Source organism: Polypterus senegalus, chromosome 11 (assembly GCF_016835505.1).
Source record: "Polypterus senegalus isolate Bchr_013 chromosome 11, ASM1683550v1, whole genome shotgun sequence".
NCBI lineage: Eukaryota > Metazoa > Chordata > Cladistia > Polypteriformes > Polypteridae > Polypterus > Polypterus senegalus.
The window spans coordinates 78,795,575-78,813,065 of record NC_053164.1 but is presented as its reverse complement, the minus strand read 5'-3'; the positions used below and the strand labels follow the sequence as shown (position 1 = coordinate 78,813,065).

The following is a 17,491-nucleotide window of genomic DNA, read 5'->3' as shown; positions in this document are numbered from 1 at the left end:
AAGAATGCCCTTGGGTGTTTCATCAGTCTGGAGTAGAGCTGCACGATATATATCGTTTAGCATCATCATCGCAATGTGCGCCTGTGCAATAGTCTCATCGCAGGACATCCAGTGTCAGGTAAAGGAAATTAAACCAAACATGTCATGCTACAACTTTTCTGCTGCTTGATACAAAAGGAAAATTTTTGCAAAACATTTTCCATGACTAACCTTCAAGAGAAGTCTGTGTGATATACAGTAATTTACTCAAATTTAAGGGTTCCTGGATGCACTGAATTTGCTTGCACAGCAAACCACTATTCACAATATTCTTGATCAGTAGAGAGACACTGATCAAGATTTTTGAGGCCGATTCTGTTCACCAAACTTTTTAATGGGAAATTAGCTGGTCTAAATCCAAGTATAATTTACTGTATATAAAAGACAAGATTACTTGCATTACAGAAAAAGCATCCCAAATTTCACATACAGAAATATACAAAAGATTAAGTCGCAGCTCTGTTGTTTGCAAAGAAGGCGTCTTCTTCGAGCTCAGTTGTACAGTACAGGCCAAAGGTTTGGACACACCTCCTCATTCAATGTGTTTTCCTTATTTTCATGACCATTTACATTGGTAGATTCTCACTGAAGGCATCAAAACTATGAATGAACACGTGGAGTTATGTACTTAACAAAAAAAGGTGAAATAAATGAAAACATGTTCTATATTCTAGTTTCTTCAAAATAGCCACCCTTTGCTCTGATTACTGCTTTGCACACTCTTGGCATTCTCTCGATGAGCTTCAACAGGTAGTCACCTGAAATGGTTTTCACTTCACAGGTGTGCCTTATCAGGGTTATTTAGTGGAATTTCTTGCTTTATCAATGGGGTTGGGACCAGCAGTTGTGTTGTGCAGAAGTCAGGTTAGTTGGACAATCATTTATTTTTCAACAGGACAATGACCCCAAACACACCTCCAGGCTGTGTAAGGGCTATTTGGCCAAGTAGTTTTGATGCCTTCAGTGAGAATCTACCAATGTAAATGGTCATGAAAATGAAGAAAACACATTGAATGAGGAGGTGTGTCCAAACTTTTGGCCTGTACTGTATCTGGAAAAAGTGCCATAAATTGCCATAAGTGTGCACATATGCTGTTTGTATTTAGATAGACTGTCTTGGTTGACACACCTCTGCAATATCGCATGGACATCAGGGACAGTGCCTCTGGATCGGCAGACCAGAGTGGTGGTCCCCCCCTTTAAGAAGGGTTGAAGGTGTGTTCCAACTACAGATTGATCACACTCCTCAGCCTTCCTGGAAAAGTCTATTCCGGGAATCTGGATAGGAGGGTCCGTTGGATAGTTGAACCTCGGATTCAGGAGGAACAGTGTAGTTTTCGTCCTGGTCGCGGAAAGGTGGACCAGCTCTACACCCTTAGCAGGGTCCTGGAGGGTTCATGGGAGTTTGCCCAACCAGTCTACATGTGTTTTGTGGACTTGGGAAAAGGCATTCAACTGTGTCCCTCAGGGAATCCTGTAGGGGGTGCTCCGGGAGTATAGGGTACCAGACCCCTGATAAGGGCTGTTTGGTCCCCGTACAACTGGTGTCAGAGCTTGGTCCGCATTGCCAGCAGTAAGTCAAACCCGTTTCCAGTGAGAGTTGGACTCCGCCAGGGCTGCCCTTTGTCACCGATTCTGTTCATAACTTTTATGGACAGAATTTCTAGGTGCAGCCAGGGTGTTGAGGGGGTCTGGTTTGGTGGACTCGGGATTGGGTCACTGCTTTTTGCAGATGATGATGTCCTGTTTGCTTCATCAGGCCGTGATCTTCAGCTCTCTCTGAATCGGTTCACAGCTGAGTGTGAAGTGGCCTGGATGGGAATCAGTACCTCCAAATCCGAGACCATGGTCCTCAAACGGAAAAGGGTGGAGTGCCCTCTCAGGGTTGGGAGCGAGATCCTGCCCCAAGTGGAGGAGTTCAAGTATCTCAGGGTCTTGTTCACTAGTGAGGGAAGAATTTAGAGTGAGATCGACAGGCGGATCGATGCGACATCCGCAGTGATGCGGGCTCTGCATTGGTCTGTTGTGGTGAAAAAGGAGCTGAGCCATAAGGCAAAGCTCTCAATTTACCAGTCGATCTATGTTCCTACCCTCACCTATGGTCATGAGCTATGGGTAGTGAACAAAAGAACGAGATCGCGAATACAAGCAGCTGAAATGAGATTCCTCCGCAGGGTGTCTGGGCTTTCCCTTAAAGATAGGGTGAGAAGCTCAGTCATCCGGGAGGGGCTCAGAACAGAGCCGCTGCTCCTCTGCATTGAGAGGAGTCAGTTGAGGTGGCTCGGGCATCTGATCAGGATGCCTCCTGGACGCCTACCTGGCGAGGTGTTCCGGGCACGTCCAACCGGGAGGAGGCCCTGGGAAAGACCCAGGATATGCTGGAAGGACTATGTCTCCCAGCTGGCCTGGGAACGCCTTGGGATTCTCCCAGAAGAGCTGGAAGAAGTGGCCGGGGAGAGGGAAGTCTGGGCCTCTCTGCTTAAGCTGCTGCCCCCACGACCCGACCCCGGATAAGCGGAAGAGGATGGATGGATGGATGGATAGATACTTTATTAATCCCAAGGGGAAATTCATATGTATTGAAAATAACACTTAACTACCAGACCTCATTATTAAAAAAAACTCAGTTTCCCTGCATCAGACAATGTTCTGCCACTTAAAGAAACACACTCCTAAATTTCAACAGCAGTTTCAAAGGTCCGTCTGCAAAGCCACACATAACGGGATTAAAGTTCTTGCAGTAATGTATTCACCTTGCTCTTCAGGTCTTTCGAAGCACAGCCTGTGATAAACAAGTAGGCCACAGTGCATATTCACTTTTCCCCAAATTGGAAACTGTCTCATGTTTCAGATTTAAACCCCATTCTAGGAATAGTCCGCAAGTGACAAGAAGTCACTTGTTTCTTTGCAGGTGCTAAACGTTACTGTTACTTTCTCATTTACTTAAGTTTATTGTAGGTTGAAATGATAGACCACTTCGAATTGGCCTGGTGAGGGTGAGTGTGTGGCTGTATGTGAATCTGTCCTGCAACTGAAGGCCCAAAAGAGCAGTGATAAACAAGTTATTTTAATACTGGGTTGAGGGGGATAGGATGGGGTTTTGTTTTGTGTGGGCTTTCAAAATATGGGTTGCAAGTGGGGCATGTGTTGTGAGAAAATGCTTGGTTATCTAAAATAATGAACTCCAATATTTTACTAGTTCTACATTTTGCTTTTTCTGAGCCTCTGGCCTATTTCTGCATCTTTTTAAATAATGTTATTACTGATTACTGAGACAGATTTGGTTCCTTAGCCTTTTCCTCCTTTCAGCACATTGTTGTAATGTTGTGTTCACACGGTCTCGGACTATTTGGAGCACCCGAGTTTCACCTTTCCACTCCAGTGCGTTTTACATGGGTTTCCAATCAGGCTATTCTGAGGGAAAAAAAAAAAAGCATTTAAAAGATAAATTACATTTTTGCATAAATAAAGAGCAAAATAAATGTATTAAATGTGCATCACTTTGCTGCAAATACAGTTCAACCAAAAAGTGGCATTTTATAAAAATATTTTTCTGGCATATTACAATACATACTGCAGAAAAAAAATATTTCAATGCCAGTTTTTTCAAATATCGTGCAGTCCTAATCTGGACTAATGCAAAAGAGTTTCACTATTCAAAAATGGTTTTATTTTTAAACCAGCATATGCAAGGGAGGGATTCGGAGGACCATAAAGTAATTCATGAAATAATTAAATGGACTTTCCTTCGCAGGTCTTACTTCCTAGACCGTCAGGTGAGATGTATACCCCAGGTTTCCACCTCCCAGTTTCACACCAAGCATTCTCTGTCTTTCTCTATCTTGCACTGTCTCTTTATCCTAAACTTGTACCAGAAAAACATTGCATTGATAGCCACTGGCAGGGGGCAGGCTGCCTTTAAACATGATCCCATGGTTACTTCCAGGGTTATGGTTTCACTATTCACCTTCAGGACTGCTGGGTGACAGTAGCCCCTTAGCAAACTAAAGCTCTAAGCTTTGAGCTGCCATTGCAGGCGGCTTCAGGCAGTAGCTACACATTAACTCGGTGACATCCTCTCTTCTGTTTTCACTTATGCAACAGCCACATAACTTAAGTTTGTAATTATTTAAAAATGAATAATATTTGCTATGGTGTTTAATTATTAGAACAAAAATTAAAAAGAGAAAATATAAACCATACAAATGTGAAACATATATCCAGTCAGCTTGGATCTCAGATGTTTGTGTAATTTATTTTTTTGTGTTTTTGTATACATGAATATATCCACCTCCTATACGCCTTGTATTATGTGGTGAATGCGAGTATTTACTGCAATGAACTAGCATTACTGTTTGGCTTAGTGTGTAAAGCATTGGACTGTAATCCACTAGGTTGCGAGATGACCTCATGCCTTTTGACTGAAGTATGGCAGTTATCAAAAAAAATTAAATGTACACATTGGTAAAAGGGTGCTCAGCATCTGTAAAGTATCTTGGAGAGGTGTTTGCTATGGGCAAGTGTATAAACTAGTGTTGTTTGTACAGACATGTTTTGAACACAAAAACTGACAAGTTGTTATGAAATATTAAGAGATTAATTTGCAATAAGGAGTATAGCATATTATCAAACTGGTTATCTAATTTCACAACTTCCTTGGTGATCACCACTCCAAAGGCTTTTACATAGTTATTAGGGTGATGTATATTGTATATGTACATGGTTTTAGTCATTTCCAATTTCAGGTCACACGTTTGCCCTCTCTAATGAACCATACTGCAAACAATTACACCTGTCTTATTATGTTTGTCACGAATGTTCTCTGCAAGTCTTTCTAAATTCTTCCTGACATCACAAGACACAATGCCACATTCTTAGACTTTGCTCTTTTGTGGTAAATCAGCATTGTGTGCATAAACTGCTTTGTCCATTCATGACTCTTTTGCACGTGTTGAATGGCCAATGAAAAGGTAGCTGGTTATCTCTTGTCTATTTTTTAATCAATTTAATATGAATGACCAACATAAAATTAGGGTGGGGTGGGCTTTACACTCTCTTAAATATTAACCTCTCACTGCATGACCGACCTAGGTCAGGGTGTGTATATCTGTTGTATACTTTAAGTAATCTCAGCACTTTTTCCTGTCATCACACAGCCGCTGTTTCTGTTTATAGTTCTCAACTTCTGACCACGTTTGGAATTTTTTTTAAGACGTTAGAGAAAATTGATATCCTTGTGAATCTCCGAAATGAGAAAATAGATGAATATTGATTCAATATTGAAGAAATGAAACTGAAAACATTTGACTGTTGAGCCTTCATCAGACACATTCATCTTTTCTAAAAAAAACTCTTATCTGATATTATTGATAATTATTTGCAAACTCCATTTAATAAAAGGTGCACAAAATTAAAAAGCACTTTTTAACGTTTTTATAAATAACAGATGATTCACTTCATCATCATCATTGTCATCATTGTCATGACCACCAAATACAGAAATAAAGATAGTGATTACAGCACAGATATCCATCTAGCCATTTTGCAGTTCACATTACAGTATAGGGTCACGAGGTCTTGAGCAGATGGATGGAATGCCAGCCTGTCACAGGCCACACTTCTACACACACTCACCCATACAGGTCAGTTTGTAGTCACCCATTGACCTCGGTCACATGTCTTTGGGATGTTGCAGGGGAAAATTAAATACATGAAGGATACACACAGAAGGGGATACCTGGGGTAGCATGGAACCTTTATAGAGTTGTCTTTCCAAAGTCAAATTCCAGGCTTTTCAAGTGCTTCTTTTCATATAAACTTAATGATTCACTCGCCTCTTTTTTCTGTTTGCTAGCCTCGGTCTGTGACAGTAGATCTATACAATGACTCATCTCTTCAAGTTGAGATCTCGGATGCAGTCAGTGAGAGGGATAAGGTCAAGTTTACCGTCCACACCAAGGTAAGTAGGCATCATAGCACAAAGATTTGAAGGCAATCTCTTTTGCTGAGACCTACTTTTATTACTTTAGTTCTCAAAGTGTTTTTCTGTAGAGCCATAAAGACTGTACTTTGTTTTGATCTAAGTCTCATGGGAAATGTTATAAAATTTATTCACATAATTCAGAATGATTAAAAAGTTTAATTTAATAAAAAAGTGCACACACAAAAAAAAATGAGGGCAATAAGGTTTTTCAAGAGGTGCATTTTTCAGTTTTTCATTCATTTATTTTCCAAACCTGATTGGTCCAATTTAGGGTAACAAGACTTAAGACAGAAAGGAGGTCTGAGGCTGAATATGAGTTCCATCACAAGGAATGTTTATTTAAACATCCACAGTCATTTATACAGGGCTAAATAAGAGTCAATAGTCAGTTGAATCTAGAGGTGGGAGAAAAATGGTGTAGCTAAAGGAAAACAGACACATGAAGAATGTACAAATTTCACACAGACCCTGAATGGGCCAGGGGTGTGAATTCGGGGCTCTTTCTTATATTCCTGTTCTTTGAAAAGGTCAGTATTATAATTCACTTGTGAAATAGGTTGTTAGTATTACTTGTGTACATAGAAGTACAATGTGTAACTTTCTACTTCTTGTTTCAGGTTGCTTTTTATATTGTGACCGGTCTGTCATTCAATATGTGGGAAATTGAATTATTGAAATGGGTTTGGGAATTTCAATTGTATTAGTGCTATATGTGAACAGTTTTATTGCAAAATACTATATATCTATTTTAGCAAAACACAAAATTGCCATTTTACTGTAACTAAATACAATGAAAAATACTAATGATGTAAATATTTACAAGTTTATAAAATCTATATTGCAACATTCCATATTCAAAAATAAATTTAAAGAGCCATTTTTGTGAGAAAGAAAGGTTATATTTGATACATTCTTTGACAAAATTATGGGAGTTATACTTTTCAGAATGTATACTTCTCTGACATGCTAGAGAATAGCCATCCTATGCTACTGCACCCATTTGCCTGTCTGCGAGGCACACTGGGAATCGTAGTCCGGTGGGACAGCCCTGCTGCATACCATGGGTGCCGCGAGGGTGAGCTACAGGAATGAACTGTCCCTGCTTTGTACAAACTTCGACCTGATCTGGAAGTACCTACTCCAGACCTTGCTCGTAGACTGGAATGAGCCTTCAACTTCACCTCAGCGAGTCAGAATTGTGAGACAGAGGGCAACACTTGTGTAGAGGAAGTGGAGTAGGGAGGAAGAGGAGAAAGCATTCACTGTCCCTGTATATACTATACTGTATGGTAAAGTTCTAGAGGAACTCTAAAGGCACTTGGAAGAAATAAAACCATTGTATTTGAGCCAATGACAATATTGATAATTCATGGCCGACCTATTCAATTGGCGGCTCATGGGCCACATGCGGCCCAAAATCAACCTCTGAGTGGCTTAGCCTGTGAAAATGCAGAAATGCAGAGAAAACCAGAGGAAAACAAATTTCACAGACCTTCAAATATTCATACATAAGCAGTACAGATCATTAGTGTATCGCTCCATGTAGCTTAGCAATATTCAACTCACAACACACAAAGATGGGGCAATGGAAGCGTGGCACAGTGGTAACGCTGCTGTCTCTCAGTAAGGATAGCAGGGGTTCCTACCAACCTCGAGAACGTTTTTAAGTATTATTATTATTATTTATTATACTGCAGTGCATTGTTGTGTGTCTAGAAGTGGTGGTAGTAATCTATGATACTTTGAAGACTTGTTGAATCAGACACTGCTTCTACAGGGGAATCTTCACAATACCTACTGTCTTTTTATTGGGCGTGCAGTGCTGTACCATTCCTTGTCTTGGTCATGGGACCAAAAAAAAAAAAAAACAGAGAAGGTAGACTTCTGCTTTTCTGCCTTATCCTGCGTTTTACCATTCACTCCCCTCTCACTCTGATCCTGTCACTCCACTCTCTCTAGGGAGGTGGCCTGAGTCCCCACAAAGTATTTCCCCCAAGACTCCATCTCCCCCACCACCAATGCCCATGCAGTAGTGAGACACATCACAATATAAATATAATGCGGGATGTGTAACAAAGCCATGCCTAATCACACCTGTGGCAATTTAAAACAAGCCTATGTTCCCTCAGTGTGCAGTAGACATTGTATTCATGTGTGTTAGTTACTGTTATCACTTGTTATACGTTTGTGCACTGATAATATTGATAGCGTTGATAGTTATTTTTTATTCTGTTAAATGCACTTTGTGATATACCTGGGTCACGTATAGGCAGTGGTGCAATGGTAGAGCAGCTGCTCTACAATAAACAGATCATGAGTTTGTGGGTCGCAAAGCGTTTTTTGTACTGAGAAAAACACTATGTGAATATAAAAATGATTATATGACCAAAATATATTATTTCAAGAGGGAAACAAATGCTTGTGCTAGTACTGTGCACTTTTTTCATTTTATGCACTTTGAAATGTGTCTGGGTCAGATGTGAACGAAATGTTTATTTCATTTTAAAAGTGGACAAAAAGTATTGTTACTATCTTAAATTCAGTTGTTACAGCTTTTTTAAATTTTTTATTATGTACTTTTTAATGTGCCTGTGTCAGATGTGACCAGATTTAAATGAGAAACAATGACTAAATATTACTTGTCTTTCCTAACATTCATTTGTGTTAGTTTAAATGTTGTCATTACCTGCTGCATACCAGCCATGAAAATGTCAGGCCCAGCTAAATTACTTGGTTTGAAAATCTGGCCCAACAGAATTTTTAATTGAATAGCCCAGATATATGGGTTCAATTTAAAGTTGACAGAAAACTTAAAATGCACACCTTTGGCATGTAGGAGTGAAAGTGGAAAACCTGGACTCAAAACCCACACAGAGAATGTACAAACTCTTAGAGTGTGCAGGCGAGACTAGGGCTGGGTGATGTGACCTCAAATCAATATCACGATTAATTGAACATTTTACCTCAATTACAATTAATGAACAATTATTTTGTTGTTTTTTTATTGTTTGTTTGTTTTTTGCCCTCATAGTTCACTGACAAGGTTTGTACTATAAATATGCTCAACTATTAAACCTGGGATTTATCTGATGAAAAAGTGCATATCTTTGTGATGTTAAAATAATTGAAGAGCGCACACAGAGATGAAGTATTTATGGTTCAGCTCTTGTTGAGCCTTCACTAATGCCTTTCCACCCAACTATAGGAAAAAACATTGACTATGTTTCTGCACATCCTCATTACCTGCTCCATACGTTGGGCTTTCATTGCATTTTCTGAAATAAATACACATTAAAAATGTATTATTATATTATTGACAGTTTCCACTTATAGCTTGAGATTTTATAAACTGTATAGCTCTAGCAAAATTAATAAAAGAGGAGAAACGCCTCTTAATTCTAACCTGCTTAATGATATCAGATTAGTAACACTTCTAGGGCATTTATTGTTATTTCTACTTTGATGACTCAATGTAGTGTTTTGTTGCATTGTAACATTGTAATATCAAGCATATTGAGCAGTTTTTTTTATTGTTGTGAAAGTATTTATTTAATGTGCTAAATTGTAAGTAACTAAGTAAAATTTTATGTATATAGAACCTTTAAAAAGACATGTAACAAAGTGCTTGACAACAACAGCACAGAAAGGTAAAGGAGATTTAAAAAAAATAAGGCATATAAAAACACATTATCATTTATACCACACATAAAACAAACACAGAAAGCATATAGCAGCTAGTCACCACCCATATATTACTGAATATTGTAGCATTATTATAGAGTTATATCTGTTAAGTGAATCTGTACTTACCAATTGGCAGGTTCAGCCTGTGTTCAAAACATTGCTGCTATTTCCATCCATTGATCTCTGTAGCTTTGACAATATTAGCGCTGTTGTCTGTCGTAATGGCCACAAGGTTCTTTTCCGTGAGGTCCCACACAAAGCATATTTCTCAGGCCCTGTGCAATCCGTCTCAAGGCATCAGTTATGCATCTTCCATTCATCGTCAACGCAAAATAAGGCTCAAGTATGTCTCTGTCATCCTACTTTACCAGAGATCAGATGTGGTTTTAAAGTGCTGAACAGATTTTGTACATGTTGGGCACCGTAGTTTGGGTAAAATATTTTCATAATGGCACAGTGTATCGAGGGTTTTAATGAGGTGTTTAAACCCACTGTGCTCCACTATAGCTATGGGAGCCACTTCTTCACGATGTACTAGGAAATGGCATCAGTTATTTCTTTCCATCTTCTTGAAACATTTTCCTATTGTGTAGCATTTGTAAATGCTTGTGTTTATTGACAACTGCATTGTGGAGGAATGTGTTGATGGGAGCTTGTCAGTGTCTTTTTTTTTTTTTTTTTTGATCCATGCATTATTCATATATTAACATGATTGTGATCCAAGTGTTGAAACAAATTGGTGGTATTACCTTTGTTTGCTGAAACTGTTTTTCCACAGTGTTTACATTTAACTTATTTTTGTTCGGTGTCATCTACACCAGGAGTTCCCAAACTTTTTTTTTTGCCGCAGACCCCTTTACCAAAAACTTTTAAAACCATCGACCCCCTAGTCACATGCAACGGTTTTTCATGTCCACACTTGCTTTGATAAGTTCATTAAGACAATGCACAGACATGTTTGTGCTACATGTATTTTCATGCATTCTTACGTGTGACTCTTTTAATGACACATTTTACCTTTTCGTTCACAAGTTTGGTATGTAATGTGTTTTTATCAAAAAAGTGCTTTTTTGAATTATTTTGCTTCATAATTAGGTATCTATTAGAATCTTAGATATTTTGAAGTAACAAACAAATAGCAGTAGTAAGGGGGTCTATGTTTGCTGTCGTCGACCCCCAAATTTTTTTATTGAAACTATCGACCCCTAGAAAGTTCAAATCGACTACTTTGGGAAGCCTTGATCTACACTGAAACCAAAATGTGTGCTAAAGACGGACATTGCATTTTTCTTTGGTAAGAGTCGCTCAGCGTTTGACTTCTCCTTCATGTTGCTTCCCTGTTACAGACTGAACCCCACATGTGACAACACATGCGGTATTATGTGTTTAAGAGGACAGTAAATGAGTACATACTGGGACAAGTATTAACAGAATTTTAAAAAAGTACTTACAGAATATAAAAAAAAATAACCGACATAGGCAAGATTACGCCAATCAGAGGTACTGAATGTCAGTTTCTGTTAATTTTCGATTAATTGCCCTACTCTAGGTGAGGTTGGTATTCTCAAATTCAGCCTCCAGTAGCTGTGAGGCATCAGAGTTTGCCATAGTGCCACCTATATAAAGAATATTGTATGCTTTAATTAAGAGGTGGACTCGGGAGAACTGTGGCCATTATACTTTATATATGGGAATTTCATTAATGGCAAGTGTCTGACTACTACTAGTGGGACAATGTTTTTTGGTGTTGTTTTTTTTTTAAATTTTTTTTTTAAAAACTCTGCTGTAGGACTACGCAAAATAAAAAGCCACCCTGGCCATAAGACAGGAAAACAGTCTGTATGTCACAGTTGGGTAGCAGAAGTTTATCCTGGTTGAATTAAAGTTTTTGTTGTTTTTCGCTGTTCTGTCTATTCATTGATTCTTGGTTGGAAAAATGTTTATTATAGTATATTTGGAGTCTATTGCATATTTGATCCAGTATGTGGTGCTAGTGAGCAATAAAAGCATTTTACACTGCTGCTGTTGTACACTATAATACATAAAGGAAGGAAACTGCGGTTAACAACCTCATCCTGTAAAGGTCACATTTGAGTGAACTTGTCTAACACTCTTGCAAATTGCAAATATTCATGAACAAAAGGCCTTAAAATTTACAATAATATTTAACCCTTATGATAAAAGACTAGGGCATTCAGGCAGTAGATAACATGAGACAGGTGTTTAACAGGAAGAATGTAGTTACTGTTGATTAGTAGCTTCATCTCTCGATGTAAATGCTCAAGACTTAATTATACCCTCTAATCAGATCACATTCTTAACGATGAACCATTCTTACTAGTCAAATGTATTGCCATATAGTCTTGACAGTTTTTTGTCTTGAAAAAAAATTAAGAAATTAATAATTACTGTTTCTTTTGTGAAAATCTGTTTTAACACCCATCCTGGGATAGTTTTTAATTCTGAGGAAGCCTTCTAACTTAACAACATTGCCAAGGGTGAATTGTGGGCAATGAAGAACTGGGCTTTTCTGCCATGCTACTGTGATAAGATATGGCTAAGGACTGTCGGCTACCTAACTTTCTGTCAGGTCCTACAGGATTCAGTAAGGTACCCTACAAAGTCTATGTCCAAAAATGCAGGATCAGGATACTATCACTCTGAATGGTACTGGGAAAAATATTTGCTGTTTGTCTCAGCCTCCATTGCCATTATTTTGCAGTTTCTTACTTTTAGATGCTTTTCTGATTCCCAGCTGTGGTGTATGGTATGGCTTCTTGTGGAAAATGTTTGTACTGTTAAATTTTTTCTGTAGAATGATCTATTGAGATATATATGCATACATTTAAAATATTAATTTTTTGTTTTCATTATTTAGGGATTTCTTTTTGGAATACATTTATTTTGAACCTTAGTCAGAATGTCTTTAAAGTGTCATCATCCATTATTTATAGGTACTCATATTTTCTTTTTCATTTCAAAGTCATGCATGTTAGGTAAATTGGTGACCTTAAACTGGCCCTGTATCAGGATGAGTGTTTGTACACATGGGTGTGCCCTGCAAGGGACTGTGCAGCATTAGTTCCTGTATTAGCTTCAGTTCCTGTGACAAATAACTGAATTAAGTGGATTCATTAATGGATGGATGGCTTTTGTTTTTTCTCTTACTGAAGAAGGCTGCTTTAAATACATCAAAAGTTTTTTTGTTTTGATATTTTGCCATGTATTTTCAGATACATTTTCCTACCCTGTTGCTCAAAGGATCAATCACTTTTTTTTTCCTCTTAGTCTGTCTTTATAGCTGGAAAAGTTGAGATCTAGACAGGCATTACTGCGAGCTGGGTTTTCAGACATCCTGGAGAAGGAAGTGCTTATTTGTTAAGAATATCCTTTATTTTCTCATTCTGTATATCCAAGCGGGCTTTCTTAGCCAAACCCCAAAAATGTAGTGCCATTTTGAGGCAGCATGGCACAAGTTCTGTTCATAATTTTTTACTTAGTTTCAACTTTGAGAGTTGGACTTATCTGTGTTCCACACAATTCACTGTATGTTCGCAAACCAGCCTCCACTGATTACCGTCATCTTTCATGGAAATGGGGATCCTAGAAATTTAAATGTTACAAAAAAACTGAGGGTTGAGCTCTTGATGTTTTTCAGTGAAAGCCTGCTTTGGTTATCTTCTTTTGAGAGCATGTAAAACAAAACATTTTTCTCCATATATATATCTTTTATGTTTTATAAATGTCTTAAAAATGTGCATGGACAAGCACAAAGAAATACAAATCCTGGAGTTAAGTATAAGCATAGGTGTGAATTTCATTTCACATCCCCAGTGCTTAAGACAATTTCAGGGCTGTACTCTTCAGTCAGCCTTATGTGTTGGCTTTACAACCTTGATAACTCATTAATAGTAAAAACTACAAACTTCAGTTTGGGCATTCATCATTTGCACATCATTTTTAAGGACTGTACAAATAAGAATAGGTGATAAGAAAAAGTATCTTGAACTATGTACAATGTCCACCTCCTCTATGCTCTTGTCTGTGGGATACCCCTTTAGTGAGCTGTGTCAGCGTTTAAACTGACCAAGATATGCCACCGCACCTGGCTTGTGTCATACCCACAGCTTTCAGTGGGCTGGTATGCCATATTGCCAGTCCCCTGCTTCTGCTTTGCAAACAGGAGAGTAGTGGCACATAGTGGTCTAACCTCCTAGGGTAGACCTTAGATCTCAACAATACTGCATGTACTTCTGACCACATCTTCTTTGAGGTTGGACTAGCTGTTCTTTGTTCGCTTCACATCTCATTTCCCATGCAGCTTCCCACTCCATCTCTTTCTCCTGTGCAGGACAGCTGCCTTTTTTCCTTGAGCAATTATATAGCCCCGCTTGATCAATGGCACTGTTTGCATGAGCTGCATGCCCTTTTCTGCACATAATCAACGCTAAAGCAAAACAAGACATAGTACCTAACAATACTCCACTTGCTGCAGCTTTATAATTAACAAATATCAAGAAAACAAAACATGGCGGCTAATTGTCTTTTTTTCTGTAGCTTCACCAAATTTCAATCAAGTCAGTCAAAGCATTTTTGTGATTTTGGAGTATTTTAGTTTTTCTATTGTAGGGGGTCTACCCCTAAACATTAATATATTGAAATGTCTTTTCTTAATGGATACCTAGTGGCCTAGATGTACCACCCTGACAAATTCCAGCTTTTTACCTAAAGAGTAAGTACTGTTTTTGTTGGCGAGTGAGTGAGTCAGCATTGCACTATATGTATGTGTTTGTATATGTGTATGTATACAGTGTATCCGGAAAGTATTCACATCACTTTTTCCACATTTTGTTATGTTACAGCCTTATTCCAAAATGGATTAAATTTATTTTTTTTCCTCAGAATTCTACAAACAACAAAAAAAGTTTTACTTGAGGTTTTTGCAAATTTATTAAAAATAAAAAAAACTGAGAAATCACATGTATATAAGTATTCACAGCCTTTGCTCAATACTGAGCAGCAATTACAGCCTCAAGTCTTTTTGAATATGATGCCACAAGCTTGCCACACCTATCTTTGGCCAGTTTCACCCATTCCTTTTGGCAGCACTTCTCAAGCTCCATCAGGTTGGATGGGAAGCGTCGGTGCACAGCCATTTTAAGATCTCTCCAGAGATGTTCAATCGGATTCAAGTCTGGGTTCTGGCTGGGCCACTCAAGGACATTCACAGAGTTGTCCTGAAGCCACTACTTTGATATCTTGGCTCTGTGCTTAGGGTCATTGTCCTGCTGAAAGATGAACCGTCGCCCCAGTCTGAGGTCAAGAGCGCTCTGGAGCAGGTTTTCATCCAGGATGTCTCTGTACATTGCTGCAGTCATCTTTCCCTTTATCCTGACTAGTCTCCCAGTTCCTGCCACTGAAAAACATCCCCACAGCATGATGCTGCCACCACCATGCTTCACTGTAGGGATGGTATTGGCCTGGTGATGAGCGGTGCCTGGTTTCCTCCAAACGTGACGCCTGGCATTCACACCAAAGAGTTCAATCTTTGTCTCATCAGACCAGAGAATTTTGTTTCTCATGGTCTGAGAGTTCTTCAGGTGTCTTGGCAAACTCCAGGTGGGCTGCCATGTGCCTTTTACTAAGGAGTGGCTTCCGTCTGGCCATTCTACCATACAGGCCTGATTGGTGGATTGCTGCAGAGATGGTTGTCCTTCTGGAAGGTTCTACTCTCTTCACAGAGGACCACTGGAGCTGTGACAGAGTGACCATCGGGTTCTTGGTCACCTCTCTGACTAAGGCCCTTCTCCTCCGATTGCTCAGTTTAGGTGGCCGGCCAGCTCTGGGAACAGTCCTGGTGGTTTCAAACTTCTTCCACTTACGGATGATGGAGGCCATTGTGCTCATTGGGACCTTCAAAGCAGCAGAAATGTTTCTGTAACCTTCCCCAGATTTGTGCCTCGAGACAATCCTGTCTCGGAGGTCTACAGACAATTCCTTTGACTTCATGCTTGGTTTGTGCTCTGACATGAACTGTCAACTGTGGGACCTTATATAGACAGGTGTGTGCCTTTCCAAATCAGCTCCAATCACCTGAATTTACCACAGGTGGACTCCAATTAAGCTGCAGAAACATCTCAAGGATGATCAGGGGAAACAGGATGCACCTGAGCTCAGTTTTGAGCTTCATGGCAAAGGCTGTGAATACTTATGTACATGTGCTTTCTCAATTTTTTTGTTTTTAATAAATTTGCAAAAATCTCAAGTAAACGTTTTTCATGTTGTCATTATGGGGTGTTGTGTGTAGAATTCTGAGAAAAAAAAATAAATTTAATCCATTTTGAAATAAGGCTGTAACATAACAAAATGTGGAAAAAGTGACGCGCTGTGAATACTTTCCGGATGCACTGTATGTATGTGTATATATATTTGCAGCTGGAGATCCACAAAGGGAGAAAAAATGAATCACGTATCATAAAGTAGTTTTTATTCCTGAGCGTTCAACCCCTGCCAGGGGTATTCATCAGAGGATAATGCTTAGACTTACAAGAATCAAAGGCAATATATAGCAAAAATTACAGGGGTGGGCAGGGAGGTGGCTAAGTCAGTGCGATCGGGGGTTGGTTGTAAAGTTTTATTTATTATGAATATGTTCTTCTTAAGTTTGCATATGCTGGATTTATGTCCAAGTGTCTGTTGATGGCGTTCTCATTTGATAGCCAAGATTCAGCCAGCTCTCTGGCACTTTTAGTACTGGCTTTAAATTTTACTTGTATATTGTCCCAGTTAAATGTATGTCCTGTTGATTTTGTGTGCGTATAGATCAATGAGTCCTTTCTTCTGACGCCATTGGAATGTTCCTTTATACGTGTTGCAATTCTTTTTGATGCTTGTCCTATGTATACCGCTGAGCAAGAACTGCATGGAATGCAATAAACTGCATACATACATAACACACACACACACTCTGAGCCTATGTCTTCTGTCTCTTCCACCAAAAAGCTCCCTTAACCTCCATTTAGTTGATTATGTGTCCATTTCTGTAATTCAAAACTCCTATAATTATTAGTCATTTCTCAGCTGTCCCTCTTCTTAATGCCTGTATACATTTCAAAATCAGAACAGAACTATATAATTACAAATTTATGTAATTATAATAAGGAGCACAAACTGATAATAACTAACCATCTGATACTGCTACAAATTCCCCCCACAGACCTTGTCTAGGGCCAAAGTAACGTACCACTTCACTAAAGAGCAGTGGTATAGATTAGTGGTGCCCATCATGTTTCCTTAATCTGTGTTCCATCCACTATTTCCTTTTTTTTGTTTCTTCATAATACAAGTAGAATGTTGGCCAAGAGCTTGGCGTGGGGTACCATCAACCTGATTGCAGACTTGGAGCTAGATGTTAAGTTTGACTGCCATTTCACTATCCAGGTAGTTAAAGAGGTGGAAGAAGCCAGAATGTTCCATTTGTTATTAGTATCTATTCCTAAGGAGGCCGCTACATAGAAATCAATGGGAAAATTCCATCATATTCAGTAGTCGAGGTTAAATTACCATAATATCTCATTAAAATTACAGTTACAGTACTTGCGCATCAAATTCAAAAATGTTAGTCTAGTTTAAAGATGGGTCTGTTTTTTACTAAATGATTATTTCATTATTTGTGATCTCTGAAACAATATGTATGTATTATGGTCTAGTTTTTGTTTTTTAATTTTTCACCTATTCCTTGGTCTCAAAAATATTTGAATGATTATTTTGGATGTTTTGCAGCCC

The 17,491-nt window shown here is 38.8% G+C and overlaps 1 protein-coding gene across 1 annotated transcript in view; it reads left to right on the top strand.

Moving 5' to 3' along the window:
• The window catches only part of LOC120539238 (sorting nexin-32-like), a 74,425-nt gene that overhangs the window by 16,924 nt on the left and 40,010 nt on the right, over positions 1-17,491 (top strand). Inside the window, exon 2 of the mRNA XM_039769114.1 lies at positions 5,894-5,998. Within this exon, the coding sequence (XP_039625048.1) occupies positions 5,894-5,998 (105 nt within the window). The remainder of the gene's footprint in view (positions 1-5,893; positions 5,999-17,491) is intronic.